We start from the raw sequence: 17,500 nt of genomic DNA, 5'->3' as shown, positions 1-17,500 counted from the left end.
CCCCGACAACAAAAAGAAAGTGTTTAATGAATACAAGACTTTTGAGGAAAATTTACAATAACTTTTTAAGTGCTAGAGACCTTACTTGGTCTCTAGAGGCTAGCGCAGTCTTACGAGAAGGTCTCAAAGAGGCAGGTTCTGGAGCAACACAGTCGTTTTCCAAGGAAATAACCTCCTCCAAGTTTGAGGCCTCTTCAAAGGGCTCCAACTCACTAGCCTGCAAAACAGGATCCCCAGGGTTCATCCTCATGAAGGGAATGTAACTCAGCATGGAGCTGTAGAGGGATTAAAAGTCTAACGTTGACTTTGATAGAGTTTCCATCGGGCTTAATGACAGAGACTGTACGTATCACATGTTCTTGGTCAGGAAAGGTCTCAACAACACGATCTAAGGGCCAGAAGGGTCTGGTCTTAAAAGGCAGTTTCAAAAAAGCAATGTCACCTTTTTCCCAGCTTCTAGAACTGTGGTGCGCAGTTCTATCCCTTTTTCCTTAACCTGACCAAGTACTCTGTCAGCCATCGTTTCTTAAACTCTTCATAAAAGTAATCCCTACAGTCCATGACTAAGTTGAGATGAGAAGGATAGTCTTCTCCTGATTCCCATTCAGGGACTTGTTCCAGAATGCCAAACATCAAGGAAGGAATGGTCCTTCCCATAAGGAAATGATTTGGGGTAATGACATCTACCTCATTTTCACAGGAATGATATGTAAGTGGTCTATTGTTCAAATTTTTTTTAACATCAGACAAAAAATTGGTAATCTCAGCCAGGGAAGGAACAGACCTACCCAATACCTTAGAGAGACATTGTTTCACCATCTGAATTAACCTTTCCCAAGTGGCACCATACCATGCAGCATAAACAGGGATGGTTCTATGCTGAATAGGAGAAGTTTTAAACTTCTCTTCAAATTCAGAAGATGAGAAAAGTTGTTCAATAACACTTCCCGCTTGTACAAAGGATTTAGCATCATCAAAATAAACAGCTAAAGGAATTCCATATTGTTAGCAAACCTAACGAAAGCCAAAATGAACTCAGCAGTGGACATAGAATCCACAACTTCCAAATGGACAGCTCTAGTATTGAAACAAGTAAATATCAAAATATAAGCCTTTACCTTATCTCCATTCCTGCCTCAAACCCATAAATGCCCCGTGTAATCCACACCAGTATGGGCAAAGGGTACACTTAGATTTATTCAAGAGGCAGGTAAAGATGAAGGAGAAGGATAATTAACCACACGGGAATTATATTTCTTACTAACTATACAACCTTTCAAAATGTTTAAAACAGCTTGTCTGGTTTTAATGATCCAGAATCCATGCATGTGAAAAAAACTAAGTGTAGCTTGCAGTCCCATGTGCATAACTTGGCAATGAGCAAAGAATATCAAAAGTTTAGTCAAGTAATGAGATTTTGACAAAAAAAAAGGGGATTCACAAACTCATATTTGAGGTCAATGTTCTCGTCAATTCTGCCCTTGGACCTTATCAAACCATTCCTGTCCAAGAACAAGTTCATTTGACTTGCTAAAGCAGGTATGTCATTGGTATTAGAGTTCTGTAAATAAGTCAATTCAGCAGGGAAGGAATCCCTCTGCATTATTCCCATCAAATAATTAGAAGCTGCCTTAACTGGGTCAGCATTAGACTTCTTAAACAAGAAGACAGCCTTAAAAATCAAAGAAGTGTGATGCAAAAGTTTGCTGTGAGAAGAAAACCTTATAACATCAATTAAGAGGAAGAGTGTCAACTTGCACAACAGCCGCATTAACAATGTCTCCCTTAATGCAGGAAGGAATACATCCCAAGTGACCCTTAGGCCAAGTATGAGGGGGCAACAACAACCATTCTGGCCCATAAACCCACCAATTGAATTTTCCATTGAACACCTTAGCATTGTAAGGTTTAGTTAGGAAATCAGCCATATTATGTTCAGAAGGAACATAAGTAAAAGAAATAGGAGTATACTTGGCCTTGAAAATTTCCAAAAGATTGGAAATTTCCTTCAATCTATTATTAACAAATATATTCTTCTTAGGAGCTTTGTTGGTCATGATCCAAGAAAGGGCAACTTGACTATCAACAAGGAGTACCACAGATTCAACCGGTGGGGCAGACACCAGTCCTTCCTCAAAATAGTTTTGAGGCATCTTATTGATAGTAAAGCTGCCATAAGTTCCAAAGAAGGTACAGTAATGTTCTTTGTTTAACCTGTTAACTCGGATATGCTGCCCGGGAGGCAGCAATGGGGAGAACCGATATGCTGCCCGGGCAGCACAATATTCAACCCCTTACAGAAATCGCACTAGATTTGGTAGCGCTTTCATACTTTTAGGGAAGTTTGTCTGACTTGTCAACACTGCCTAGAGAATGCTATGATGCCAGTTAGTGCTTTCATACATGCGGTAGAGTGTTGATACACGTGGTGACTCGGGAGTGCTTTTTGCATCTTATTTATCGGGATTATCTACCTCAATCAGTGTGATATTAGTGTAAACATGCCTCAAGGAACTAAGAGGAAGCTTTTGTATGCGAGTGACAGTGATCCATACGATCGAGAACCAAAAACAGAGGAAAGTGATTGTGATAGTGACACTCGTAGGCCACGCAGGGCTAGTGATGCTTCACAGCCACAACTTCGACCACAATCACCAAATAATTTTTTCTGCACGTTTATGGTGTCCCTAAGAACTTGCTCTGTCTATCTGGTGCAAAAGGTGCTTGAAACCAAACTGCGCTGATACCAACCATAATGCAGGATCGTCTTAGCACGCCGCCTGAGTCTGGTAGTAAAAGTTGCCGCTACTGATTCTCGCACCAGATCTACAAATTCCGACCTTTCTCATGGCCATCCTAGAGTGGGTATATGATTCTTATGTGTCTTGGCCAATGCGCCTGAGTATTCCAAAGAAGTTAAGCATAATTTTATTCAATTTGGTCATAAATTCGTCATCAGAGATGAATTGATTTGAGGGGTCGTCGGATTTTACGGGTTAATAGGAGCCACCTTGACCTTGGCAAATAGAAGAGAGCCATTAGACTCCCTTAACTCTCTTCTTTCTTGCCCTACATAGATGGCACAACCATAGGCTTCCTTAGAAGCATCAGAAAAAAACAAATAATTTAAGAGGAGATTCAGAACAGAAAGTTTTCCTTTAAAAGGATAAGTCATTAACCTCCCTAAAGTTTTCACATAGCCTCTTCCATTTTGCAAGCAACTCACTATCCAATTTCCAATCCCAATCTACCATTTTTTGGCACATCTCTCTTATAAGAATTTTTCCTTGTAATAACACAGGAGAAAAAAAGACCTAATGGATCAAATAAAGAAGCCAAAGAAGACAAAATTTGCCTTTTGGTCGAGGCATCTTTATTAAGGAAAACATCCTTGATTCTCAAGGTATCACAATTCTTATTATAAATATATCCCAGCACCTTTACCTCTTCTTTATTGCAAATGACTTCTTGTTCAAGAACTTGAAGAACAGAAGTCTGGTTGCATGTCCACTCCCTGAGAGGTAAACCTCCTTTAAGCATGATCTCATTAATCCTCTCGACCATAGCAGGGAGGGAACAGAATTCATTAGTTGTGTAGACCAGATTGTCTACATAGAATTTATCTTTAATCAAGGAGGCAGTTAGAGTGTCAGGGTGCACGGAAAGATGACGTCGGATAATGAGGTTCAATATGAAAGGAGAGCAGATGAAACCAAATATGATAGTATTATATCTGTAAGGGATATATTGGTTGTAAATCCTCCTAAAGAAACAAAACCTATTGTGATCACCCTCATCCCTCAAACGGATCTGCAAGAAGGCTTTCATAACATCAGCCAAAATGACATAATTGTTGGTTCTGAAGTACAACAGAGAGAGGAGGTTATTCATCAAATCAACTCCTGGGAATGCAGCTTCATTTAAGGAAGGATGTTTTCCTATTTTGAGAGAGCAGTTGAAAAAAGGTCTTATTTTTGAGGTGGCAAGTTCATCATTTTTTAGCACATGTCTATGGGGTATCAAAATTTGGCCAGGGACTCTTTTAGTAACTGGCTCAATAATACCCAAGGCCTCTTGCTGGTCAAACACAGCTTCATATTCTTCCCTAAGGCCCCTTTGCTCAAGCTTGTCATTTACCCATTGTGCCACTGCCAAGGCAATCTTTAGATTTGAGGGAACTAGGTCCACCAAATCCCTTTTCCACGGGATCTTCACATAATAGTGTCCATCTTTGAAGGAAATGGACTGTTTAAATTGATCAACTTCCAAAGCATCAATGTCAGGGGTTTGTTCTTCTTTAATGCCAATGGATTCTAAAGAATAAAAATTATCAAGACCATATTCTACATTAGAGTTAACAAAGACTTCCTGCAAAGGATCAAATTGTAAACTTACAGGTTCTAAACAGAAATTGACAAGTAGCTTTTCCTTGCCTAACCTTTTGGGAGGGAAGTATTTAACAGTTCTTTTAGACTGAGTAAAGGAAGTTTCCTTCTCAGGTTTCTTTAGAGAAATTCCATTGGCCTTAAAAGAAGAATTATAAAAAAATAAGAGAATCCCCATAGCAGTTCTCAAAACAATTTAACAAATCGACTCCTAGGTCAGATTTGGGATTTATCCTCAAAGGTTTCTCCTTATATTTGAAGTTATCAAAATTTTGCACTTCATTAGAGGGCATTTCAGAAACCCCCTTTATCATTCTCCTTATGTAGAAAGGTTTCTCACTAGGAGGGATATATTGAACCCCGGTCCCGTAAGGAATGAAACCATCAGCAAGTTTAATAACCTTGCAAGACGGGCTACCATATAAGGGGGCTCTCTCTAATGCCAGTATGTGTGTGTCCTAGTCAGTGCAGTCTCTTGAGTGGTGCCCTTGCATAGGTTTACATGTTCAAGGACAGAAGGAAGAGGGGTTATTCCCCTCCCCCCATCTTAGTGATGGCTATCAAAGCCTCCCACCTGTTCTGCCAACTGTTAAGAACTACCAGTTATATAGTACATGTCATGAAATTCAATGGGTTTTGAAGGGATAATCTGAGTTGATGCCTCATTAGTTAGCCTGTTGGCCTTCTCATTCCCTGAGATTCCCACATGTGCTGGAGCCCAGCAAAAACCTACATGGTAGCCTCTGTGCTGTAGTAGGTAGAGCCACTCATGAGCTGATAAAACAACGGGATGAGGGGAAGGACTAAAATGTTCCACAACAGGGAGAACACTACATGTTGCTAAAAATTGTAAATGTTGAAATTGGAAAAGTAAAGATTAATTCTTTAACCTAGGATAAAGGCAGCTATCTCTACCTTAAAAACAGAAGCAACACTGGGGAGGCTTCTGCTTTGACAGAATAAAGGGAATATAACACCAAATCTGAACCCAGGATCTGACTGAGCCATCTGTAAATATTGGGATGGAGTCAGAATGTGTGGAACAGTGTTCTAGGAATAATGTATAGCACTCATAATCTGGTATCAGGATTTTAGTAGGAATTTCAGGGATGCAGACAGAAACATTGGGGAATTGCCAGTAACCATCTATAGGAAATTGATAACAATATACAGTAATGGAAGGTGCATTTAATATCACTATAACAGAATCCTGATGTGGAAAGTTTGAAGGAAACTTGGTCAGGATACATATAATTATGGGGATGAATCTTTGGAAACTACCATACAAGAAACTGAGTCAGGAAGATGCTGAACATAATACCATCATCTTAACAATAGGTATTGGTAAAATCCAGTGGTGTATGGGTGAACTTTGGGGTCACATTCTTTAGCATTATCGAGGAGGTTAGGACAGTAATCATTCTCACTGTCAGCTACATTGCTTGATCAAATGATCTCAGCAATTAGGTTGTTGTCTCCAAGTTGTTAGGAATTTATTGCCTCATATGCAGTTCTGGCAGTATTATCAGATGTAATTGTCACATAGCATCAATTGGAAAGACAGTCACCATCATATATGAGAAGGATGTGGAGAATTGTTCTGAAAGGCTTGAAAATGGAGTGGATAGCATGCAGTGATCAGGATGTGTTGATGTTGATTATTTGAAGGGTGTCAAGACAGGACTTAGCAGGTGACCTGGGGGTTCTTCCAGCATGATAAACAGCGGCAGTGGGAATACAAGCTCCAGCCTGGAAATACATAGCATTACCATCATGTCCAGAGAGGGATGTTTCAAGTCTGGTGGGCCTCCCCTCAAAGACTAGAGGATTTTTTAAGTGTATCCATATAGATATTTTGTAATTTAATTGTCTCCAGGGGCCAAGGGCAACTGCCTACTAGGACTATGAGGGGAGTGAGCACTGGCTGTCACAAACATGGTATCTCATGCTCATGGTAACCACTCATTTTAAAAAGATAGCAGTCAAGTAAGTAGTATGAATACATAGATGGGCACCACAATAAGGTTAGGCATGCAGAGAAGCATTTCTCAAAGGAAGCTGATGTGGGAAATGTTCAAATTAGACCGAAGATTGCATAATATCCAACTATATTTTGATTAATCCTAATAGGCTGGGGCACCATCTAAACTAAGATAATACTAATATCAAATAAAGGTTCCACAGAGAGAATAAGGATTTTTCTTCCAAAAATATCACACAAGTGTCGGAAGTGGTAAAGGAGATGTCACAGGCTTTCTGAAAGATGACTGGATTAGTGTACTGTATGTAATGACTCTTGTGTATAATTGATCTGTAAGTTGAAAATATTAAAGGATTAGTTCTCATACATTGTCATCTCATTACTTCCACATTTACTAGAACTGCACCTTTGATAGGAGTTCCTGCCTGAGTACTTTATGGTTGTTGAGATTATTTTAGTAGGTATATATGATAGTTTTTTTCTATAGACAAATAAGTATTTTATTAATTGTGCCAAGATCAAAATATGGAAAGTACCTCTACAATTTCTTAGGTCAATACTGTTTGTTACATTTTGCTAAAGTAATAACAGAGGTGCACCACTTACCAGTGTATCTTAAATTATGTGACTTGCATCAGTTATTTGAGTGAGATGAACTGAATAAACCTTCTTACATTAGGTGATATTTAGATTCTGGTCTTGTGAGCCCAAATGTGGAATGATATGGGGTTGTATTATAATAGGACTGCTGTAGACAGCTGGCCCTTTCCCCAGTTCCAAGTGTTGTGACATGATGAAAAAGCGAGAGTAAAATTTGAGTAATTCTGGTTGTGGTGGGGTGAGTATGCATGTGACTTTTGAATGATTTTCAGCACATTTCTAATGAAAAAGTAGAATACAATATCATAGCACCATATCTGTTAGTGTCTCTACTTACGTTAAGTGATGACAGGTACAAAGGTTTTGTTTAGGTATAAATGAACTTGGGTATGAAATGGTTTATGTACAAAACATTCGCAATCATATTACTCTATTACAGTGTATTATACAATTTCAAAGAGATGTCAATCTTATAATTTTTCTTCTTTTTTTTCAGGATGAAGGTAACAATCAGCATTTCTTTGGAAGAGCCATCCATAGATTCCATATGCGTTATATATTGAAAAGGATTTGATGTGAATTCTGCACCACAGTTATATCACAAGTCATCTTAAATATTGCGTGTTGACCCACGCAGGAGAGAAGCCTTTCCAGTGTGTCCTGTGTGATTCTGCTTTCTCATAAAAGGGTGATTCTCAAATGGCACAACAGTCACCTCAAAGATCACATGGTGACCCACAGGGGAAAAAGCATTTCCAGTGTGACCTGTGTGATTCTGCTTTCTCACACAAGAGCTCTTTTACAAAGCATATGAGGACGCATACTGGAGAGAAGCCATTCCTGTGTAACCTGTGTGATGCAGCTTTCTCACAAAATCAGCATCTCAGTGATCACATTATGATCCACACAGGAGAGAAGCCTTTTCAGTGTGGGATGTGCGATTATGCTTTCTTAAAAAAGGAAACTCTCACAAGGCATATGATGACCCACACAGGAAAGAAATCCTTCCAGTGTGGCATGTGCAATAAAGCTTTCTCACGGAAGGATTCCTTCACACAGCATGTGAGGACCCACACTGGAGAGAAGCCATACCAGTGTTGCATGTGCGATAAAGCTTTTGCAGAAGGGAGTTCTTTCAGACGGCATAAGATGACCCATACAGGAGGGATGCCATTCCAGTGTCACTTGTGCGATAGAAATTTCAGACGAAAGAATGAACTCCAAAAACATGTGATGCTCCACACAGGAGAGAAGCTATTCCAGTGTAGCCTGTGCGATAAAGGTTTCTTACAAAAGTGTGAACTCAATAATCACATGATGATCCACACAGGAGAGAAGCCATTCCAATGTGTCATGTGCAATAAAAGTTTCTTACGAAAGTCTGAGCTCAGACAGCATATGAGGACCCACACTGGAGAGAAGCCATTCCAGTGTTGTATGTGTGATAAAGCTTTCTCAGCAAAGGGTTCTCTCACACGGCATATGAAGACCCACACAGGAGAGAAGCCGTTCAAGTGTGCCATGTGCGATAAAGCATTCTCACAAAAGAGTTGTTTCTCAGGGCATATAAGGACCCACACAGGAGAGAAGCCATTCCAGTGTGCCATGTGCGATAAAGCTTTCTCACGAAAGGGTTGTCTCACAAAGCATATAAGGAACCACACAGGAGAGAAGCCATTCCAGTGTGGCCTAAGCGATAAAGCTTTCTTACAAAAGAACCACTTCAAAGATCACGTAATGACCCACACATGAGAGAAGATTTTTCCAGTGTGACCTGTGTTATTCTGTTTTCTCACAAAAGGGTTCTTTCTAACATCATATGAGGACCCACACAGAAGAGAAGCCATTCCAGTGTACCATGTGTGATAAGGCTTTTTCATGAAGGGGTCATCTAACACAGCATATGAAGACCCACACAGGGGAGAAGTCATTCCTGTGTGGCCTGTGCTTTAAAGCTTTCCCACATAAGTGTAATTTCATATATTCATGATGATCTATACATGAGAGAAGCCTTTTCAATGTGTCCTGTGTGATCCTGGTTTCTCATAAAAGGGTTCTCTTGCACAGCATATTAGGACCCACATAGGAGAGAAGCCTTTCTAGTGTGACCTGTGCTATAAAGCTTTCCCACATAAGTGTAATCTCATATATCACATGTGATCCATACAGGAGAGATGCCTTTTCTGTGTAATCCTGACTTCTCACAAAAGGGTGCTCTCACACAGCTTTCTCAGAAGAGATCTCTCAAAAAGCATATGAAGGCCCAAATTGCAGAGAAACTATTCCTTTGCGATGCAGCCTTTCTCACAAAAGAATCAGCCCAAATATCATGTGATGACCAACACAGGAGAGTAGCCTTTCCAATGCAACCTGTGCAATTCTGCTTTCATATAAAAGTGGCCTCTCCTCATATGGTGAATGGCACTAGAGGAAAGCCATTCCAGTGTGACCCGTGCCATGAAAAATGTTTCCTCTAAATTGTATGCACGTGTGAGTGCACTCATGTTTTACAACTAACATACTTACATATACCAAAGGCCCCCCTTTACAAGGGAGTTGGCCAAAGTCAAAAAGGCATAATTCCACTCCTATTTCATCCCCACCCACTCCACTCCCAATCACCACCCTTTCCTCCCTTTCATCATAGTTCCTCCTGGATGAAGGGTCATCCCTGCATCTCGCCCATTGCCCTGGGTCAAAAGCAATACAGGAAGATACAGCAAATCTGCAGCAAGGTCACTTCATTTAATTGGCAACCTCCACCCCTCTGTCCCCTCATGCAGACACATTGAAGTTGGGGAGAAATTCCTCTGGGCTACATCAAAATTTCATTTACACATAACCTCTCCCTAACCCCCACCCTTTCCCTTCCATGCATTACAGCATCATCCATGCACAACCATTCTCCACTCACCTGTATCTTCTGCCTTTTCCCTTCCCTTCCTGAACAGACATCTCCCTCTGTTTCATTATCCTTTTAACCCCCTCCATCCATGTCGGTCCTCGACCGATAACACTTCTAGTCTAGTAATTCACTCACAAGGCCCCATGCCATCGTTACGTCAGTTTCACTAATTCCAAGTTCCTCTTATTCAGTAGGCCCCATGCCTTGTACTTCTCATACTTCAGTCCAGTCCTTAGGTTAAGGAAAGTGATGAAATTATTTTTCTTTTATTCTCACTAAATTTACACTATCTTAGGTTACACACAGTCTCTCTCTTCTTCCCGTCTCTCTCGTGAGATCCCCATATCATACGCCAAGCCACCTTCGTCTGACGTCACTAATTTTTCTCCAATCTCCTCTTACTTCTCAAATAAGTGTCACACCTTATGGGCGTGACTTTAAATCCATCCACCAATAATTTTTCTCCTCCACCTTTTCCTCCAATCCGGAAGGCTGTTACATTGTCACAAGCAATATCGTTTACCTCAGCATTTGTCAAACGAAAAATAGCTTTGCGCTTACACCTTGTTACATTAGCATATTTCATCGCCGCTCCAACCCTTGTTTATAAAAAACAGTCAAATCCAAGCTAACGCGAGTCTGACTCTGCTATATCGCTTATCGGCTATTGTTTACCTAGACAGGACGGCGACTAAACAAATCCCCGACTCAGCACTTCGCAGTCATAACAACTGATATTGAATTAGCATTCGTGTTCTCCATCTACCTCTCCATCAACCTAATTGTCTACCTCCATCTACCGGCCTCTTACAATCCATCTCGTCCTCATGTTCACCCCATCCACCTCTGCCTTCCACTCGCTTTGTCAAATTCAAAGGAGCAAAGGGAGTGAAGTCAAAACAAACTGCTACCTGCTAGTGAGTGAATGGCTGAATGAAATAATCAAAACTGCTACGCCCGCCCATCTACAGGACAGATTGCATGAGGATGAGGTACAAGCAGAGCCCTTACATGCCTAAGTGCCACCCCCCGGGGCATAGTTCTCAGTGATGCCCCCCCCCCCTCCCTCATCACCACTTCCCATCTCCTCCATCCCTTACAGCCCGTTTTAGCTGTTGGCTTGTGAATTAATTAAACAGATTTAAAAAATTGTATATAATGTCCCTATTGCAGAAAGGATAAGGGAAAAGTATTTCATATTCTGTTGATTCTAACGCAGAATTCGTATATTACGGTAAGATATTCAAGACTTCTTTGACTTTTTTTTAATATAATTATTTTGTCAGCCTTGTGGACAGCATGTCCAGACTAGAATTGCCGCCCCCCTAAATGTCCCGCCCCAGGGCATATGCACCCACCAATGTGAGGGCCCTGGGTACAAGAATGGTCAGTGTTTGATACCTCCTCCATTTCATATCGTGATTTGTCATTTGGTAATGTAAATATTAATGCCCTTTATGATGAGTATCATGATTTTCTGGCTGATAATACAGAAATAATTAGTTTAATGATTTCGAAATTTCTGTGCATGAAAAATTATAAATCTAAATGATATAAAAATTTACACAATTTAGTTTTTGCTCTTCAGAATGAATAGTTCTGTAACTTGGCAAAGTTGATGGAAATTGGAGAAACCCTCCTTGAGTCCAGTGCAGACTTAGCAAGGTTTTTGCCCAATGAATCAAAGAAAAGTAACTGAGAAACCTTTTAAGAAAATGTCATTTGGATATACATGAGTGAAAAAACTACCAATCATATGGAAATTCAGTGAATTTAGATAGTGTATTTAACCCATTCAACTCCGATGACAAGATGTCTTGTCATTTGGTCAAATTAAACAAAAAATCATAAAACACCAAAATGTTTGATCAAACACCAGAAAAATATGACGTCAGTCCTCGCTTCGCTGCGAGCGAAGCGAGGACTGACGTCATATTTTTCTGGTGTTTGATCAAACATTTTGGTGTTTTATGATTTTTTGTTTAATTTGACCAAATGACAAGACATCTTGTCATCGGAGTTTAATGGGTTAAGGAGTGAATCAATGCCAAAGACAGATGAGAGAAGAAATAAGGAGTTAGAAGCTAGAACTAAACAAGTTGAGAATTAGTTACGGACTTGTTTCATTGTGTATACTGAGTTATTTGGAAAGTTAGTTTAAATAAAGGTAATCAGTCATTATTGTTATATTTTATTTACTTCATACCACTACTCAGATATGTATATGTATAGTGGTTTGTCTGCATACTAGTATCACGTGTTCAAGTGATTTCTTCTGCATATATATATATATATATATATATATATGTGTTACATATTGTTGTCAGGTCTGTCATTGTTATCACACAATGGATTCTTGAAATACTAAATGAGTACAAAATATATATATATATAGAAAAAATTATGTGTTTAACCCCTTCCATACGGTGCCGCATACGTAGGCGGCATGAGGAGCAAGTGGATACGCGAGGCTGCCATATTGGCATCTTGATTATATTTATTGTAGTTGCCCCTGCGTAATGACATACTCTTAAACTGTCTTCATCACATTTTCTACGGTTATCAAAATTCACGGGTGAAAGAGAGAACGATCGATATAAGTGGTGACTATACTTTATGATGCGAGTATTATTACGACACATCATACGTCTGGCAGCTAATGCTGCCCGCGAGATTTTGGCCCGTACTGAAGAGGTTAATGATTTGTATATAGAAAGCTAGATTTAGAAAAATTCAAATACATGAAATATCAAAACTAGGCATCCTTCAGAGATCATATACCTGCACCATTGGGTCATAAAGTTAAAGAAGAAAATTTTGCCCTCCTCATAAATGCCAGAGATCACTTTGTAGATATTGTATACATGCCAGGGTTGCAAGTTTGACAAAAAAAAAAAAAAAAAAAAAAAAAAAAATGGATCCCCATACATATCCAGATCTTACTCAAAATATACTGACTTGAATCTTAGCCTAAGACCCACCTTTCTACAAAATTTCATCAAAATATATAACTTTTTGAGTAAAGTTGCTAACAGACAAACCACGAAACAAACATAACTTCCTTGGAGGATGCAATGATACTTAAGAAGAGTATGCATTTGCTGAACTAGTCAGTAGGGAGGCTCGCATAGGTGTGCATATACTATGAAAAGGAAGCAAAATTTGCACAAAAATAAAATTCTGTGTTCACTTGCCTAACTTGGATATTACTTTAGCAAACCTTTAAATTAGAAATAAAACTTATGCCTGGCCACAAAACTGTCATTGCTGATACTCTGTCTCAAGTTGTCAGCTTGACGTAAGCGGAGTAGGAAAAAAGCATACCAGCGAAACTAGTCAGGAATAAACTCAAGACTTAGACTCCTGTATTTCCTACTCCACTTATGTTAACATACATATACCAAAGGCTTTTTCCCCTTTACAAGGGAGTTGGCCAAAGTCAAAAGGCATAATTCTACTCCCATTTCATCCCCACCCACTCCACTCCCAATCACCACCCTTTCCTCCCTTTCATCATGGTTCCTCCTGGATGAAGGGTCATCCCTGCATCTCGCCCATTGCCCTGGGTCAAAAGCAATACAGGAAGATACAGCAAATCTGCAGCAAGGTCACTTCATTTAATTGGCAACCTCCACCCCTCTGTCCCCTCATGCAGAAACATTGAAGTTGGGGAGAAATTCCTCTGGGCTACATCAAAATATCATTTACACATAGCCTCTCCCTAACCCCCCATCCCCCACCCTTTCCCTTCCATGCATTACAGCATCATCCATGCACAACCATTCTCCACTCACCCGTATCTTCTGCCTTTTCCCTTCCCTTCCTGAACAGACATCTCCCTCTGTTTTATCATTCTTTTTACCCCCTCCATCCACCTCGTCCTCAGTTGCCCCCTCATGTTCACCCCATCCACCTCTGGCTTCAACTCACTTATGTCAAGTTCAAAGGAAGCAAAGGGTGTGAAGTGTAAATTAACAGCTACCTGCTAGCTAATGAATGGCTCAATGAAATAATGAAAACTGCTATGCCCATCTACAGGACAGATTCCTTGAGGATGAGGTACAAGAATGGTCAGTGTTTGATACCTCCTCCATTTCATATTGTGATTTCTCATTTGGTAGTGTAGACATTAATGCCCTTTATCATGAATATCATGATTTTCTGGCTGATAATACAGAAATAATTAGTTTAATGATTTCGAAATTTCTGTGCATGAAAAAATATAAATCCTAAATTATATAAAAGTTTACACAATGCTAGTTTTTGCTCTTTTGAATGAATAGTTCTCTAACTTGGTGAAGTTGATGGAAATTGGAGAAACCCTCCTTGAGTCCAGTGCAGACTGGGACCAAAGTTTTAGTCCAGTGAATCAGACAAAGAAAAGTAATTTAGAAACCATTTAAGAAAATGTCATTTGGATATACATGACTGAAAAACTACCAATTACATGGAAATTCAGTGAATTTAGATAGTGTATCTAAGGAGTGAGTCAATGCCAAAGACAGAAGAAAGAAGTTAGAAGCAAGAACTAAACAAGTTGAGAATTAGTTATTGACTTGTTTCAGTATGTATACTTAGTTATTTGCAAAGTTGAAAGTTTAAATAAACATAATCAGCCATTATTATTATTTCTTATTTACTTCATACCACTACTCAGATATATATATGTATATATATATATATATATATACACACACATACATAATATGTATTACATATTGTTGTCAGTTCTGTCATTGTTATCACACAATGGATTCTTGAAATACTAAATGAGTACAAAAAATATATGTAGAAAAAATTATATGTTCAATGATTTGTATATAGAAAGCTAAATTTAAAAGATTCAAATACATGAAATATCAAAACTAGGCATCATTCAGAGGTCATATACCTGCACCATTGGGTCATAAAGTTAAAGAAGAAAATTTTGCCCTCTTCATAAATGCTAGAGATCACTTTGTAGCTATTGTATACATGCCAGGGTTGCAAGTTTGACAAAAAACGAAAAAAAAAAAAAAAAATGGATCCCCATACATATCCAGATCTGACTCAAAATATATTGACTTGAATCTTTGCCTAAGACCCACCTTTCTACAAAATTTCATCAAAATATGTTGATAACTCTTTGAGTAAAGTTGCTAACAGACAAACCAAGAAACAAACATAACTTCCTTGGAGGATGCAATGATACTTAACCCATTCAACTCCGATGACAAGATGTCTTGTCATTTGGACTGGTAGATAAAAAAAATAATAAAGAAATACATTAATAGATCAAAAAGATAAAACATAGAATTAAATAACTAAGAAAAGAAAGAAAGGAGAAAGAATTGATTTTGAATTTTAGGTTAATCGTTGGTCGTCTTTGGGTTTGTTGTCTTTTGCGCATGCGTCGTGACGTCATGGGCAGAGACTGGTAGATAAAAAAATTAATCAAGAAGAAATACATTAATAGATCAAAAAGATAAAACATAAAATTAAATAACAAAGGAAAGAGAGAAAGAAGAAAGAATTAATTTTGAAAGAATTAATTGTTGGTCGTCTTCTGGTTTGTTGTCTTTTGCGCATGCGCCGTGACGTCATGGGCAGAGATTGGTAGATAAAAATATATATATAAAAAATAATTCCTCATTACACTCTTTAATCCACCAAGGTATTTACTTGCTTCTCTCAATCTACATTCTACCTCCACCTTCACTCCACCTTTTCCTGCTACACTTGCACCCAAGTATCTAAAAACATTTAGGAATGGATGCGAAGAGGAGACTGTATGAAGGAGTGATTGTGCCAACAGCACTGTATGGGGCAGAAACATGGAACATAAGAGAAGAAGAAGAGAGAAGGAGTTTGAATGTGTTTGAGATGAGGTGTCTGAGAAGTATGGTGGGGGTTACTAGGCTGGATAGAGTGAGAAATGAGGAGGTGAGGAGGAGAACAGGGGTGAAAAAGGAGCTGGGAGATAGGGTTGATGAAAGAATATTAGGATGGTTTGGACACGTGGAAAGAATGAGTGAAGAAAGACTAGTAAAAGAGGTATGGAAGGCAGATGTGGAGGGAGTGAACATGAGGGGACGTCCTAGGATGAGGTGGATGGATAGGGTGAAGGGGGGTTTGGGGAAGAGGGGAATGTCTGTTGAGGAAGGAAGGGAGAGGACGGAAGACAGAGGTGAGTGGAGAATGGTTGTATATGGATGATGTTGTGATTGCATGAGGAGGAATGGGCGGGGGGGTGGGGGGTGGGGTAGTATGTGTGAGTAAATTTTGACGCAGCCCGAAGGGATTTCTCCCCGTCCTCTCCTTATATGCAAGGGGGGACGGAGAGGGGGGGTCGCCGATTAAATGAAGCGGCCTTGCTGTGGATGTGCTGTGTTTTGCGACACTGCTTCTGATCCAGGGCGGTGGGCAAGGTGCAGGGATGGCCCGTCATCCAGGAGGTGCTCAGATGAGATGGAGGGTGGGAGGGGTGTGGAGTGTATTTAGGGATGAAATGGGTGGGAGTGTTTTTTATGCCTTTCCCTTTTTGGCTACCTCCCTTGAAAGGGGGAAAAAGCATTGGTATATGTATGTATGTATGTATAAAAAAGAAAATTAAATAACGAAGAAATAGATTGATAGACAAAGAAAAAGATAAAACATAACATTAAATAACAAAGAAAAGAGAGAAAGAAAAGAAGGAGAAAGAATTCGGGTTTGTTGTCTTTTGCGCATGCGTCGTGACGTCATGGGCAGAGACTGGTAGATAAAAAAAATAAATAACGAAGAAATACATTAATAGATCAAAAAGATAAAACATAAAATTGAATAACAAAGAAAAGAGAGAAAGGAGAAAGAATTAACTTTGAATTTTAGGTTAATCGTTGGTCGCTTTCGGGTTTGTTGGAGTGGTTTTAGTTCGGAACAACGGCAGGACAATGAAATTCACACTTAAATATCTAATTACTATTATTATTATTATTATTATTATTATTATTATTATTATTATTATTATTATTATTATTATTATTATTATTATTATTATTATTATTATTATTATTTTAATTAGCCACAAGATGCGACACTAGAAGTGTTACATGAGATATATAGGTGAAGCTCGGACTAAGGCCACTGGAAAGTGGAGCTAGTTGTAGCTGGACGGGGAACCTAACGTCAGAGAGGTGGTGGCAGCTGATGACGGCGAGGCTCGATGGGACGACTACAGGACTGGACGAGGAGATGTTGTTGGTTCATGAGTCGGTAGTGTTCTGCGACTTGCGACAGACAAGAAAGAATAGTCTCAAACTGTCCGGAAATAGATTCAATTTGGAAGTAGGTAGAAACAACTTTGCCAACCGTGTAGTTAATGAATGGAATAAGCTTCCTGCACAGGTAGTGCAATGTAGTTCAGTTCGAAGCTTTAAGAATCATTTAGATAAACACCTAAGCAAGATGCTGTAATGATTATAATTTATCTTATATCATTTGTTTTTGTTTTGTTATCATTTGTCTGTTTGATTTTCATTTATTATTAGTTACATGTCAATTTATTATTATTTACTATTTACCTGTTTGTTTATTATTTAAGTATACCTATGCATTTATTTATGTATTTTATTTGTTATTTACATTATCATATTTTTTATTTATTATCTT

At 39.0% G+C, this 17,500-nt stretch overlaps 1 protein-coding gene across 2 annotated transcripts in view; it reads left to right on the top strand.

The window, feature by feature from the left end:
• The window catches only part of LOC143031282 (uncharacterized), a 13,911-nt gene extending 2,876 nt beyond the window's left edge, over window positions 1-11,035 (top strand). The window contains exons 2-3 of one of the 2 annotated variants that reach the window (XM_076194914.1): window positions 2,042-2,190; window positions 7,463-11,035. In XM_076194914.1, the coding sequence (XP_076051029.1) occupies window positions 7,666-8,718 (1,053 nt within the window). In that variant the 5' untranslated portion in view covers window positions 2,042-2,190; window positions 7,463-7,665 and the 3' untranslated portion in view covers window positions 8,719-11,035. The remainder of the gene's footprint in view (window positions 1-2,041; window positions 2,191-7,462) is intronic. The other variant, XM_076194915.1, reaches the window with a different exon arrangement.
• Window positions 11,036-17,500: the final 6,465 nt, after the last annotated feature.

The sequence above is a fragment of the Oratosquilla oratoria genome, chromosome 12 (genome assembly GCF_046742065.1).
Source record: "Oratosquilla oratoria isolate Oo_2021 chromosome 12, ASM4674206v1, whole genome shotgun sequence".
NCBI lineage: Eukaryota > Metazoa > Arthropoda > Malacostraca > Stomatopoda > Squillidae > Oratosquilla > Oratosquilla oratoria.
This window is presented reverse-complemented; position numbering and strand designations above follow the sequence as displayed.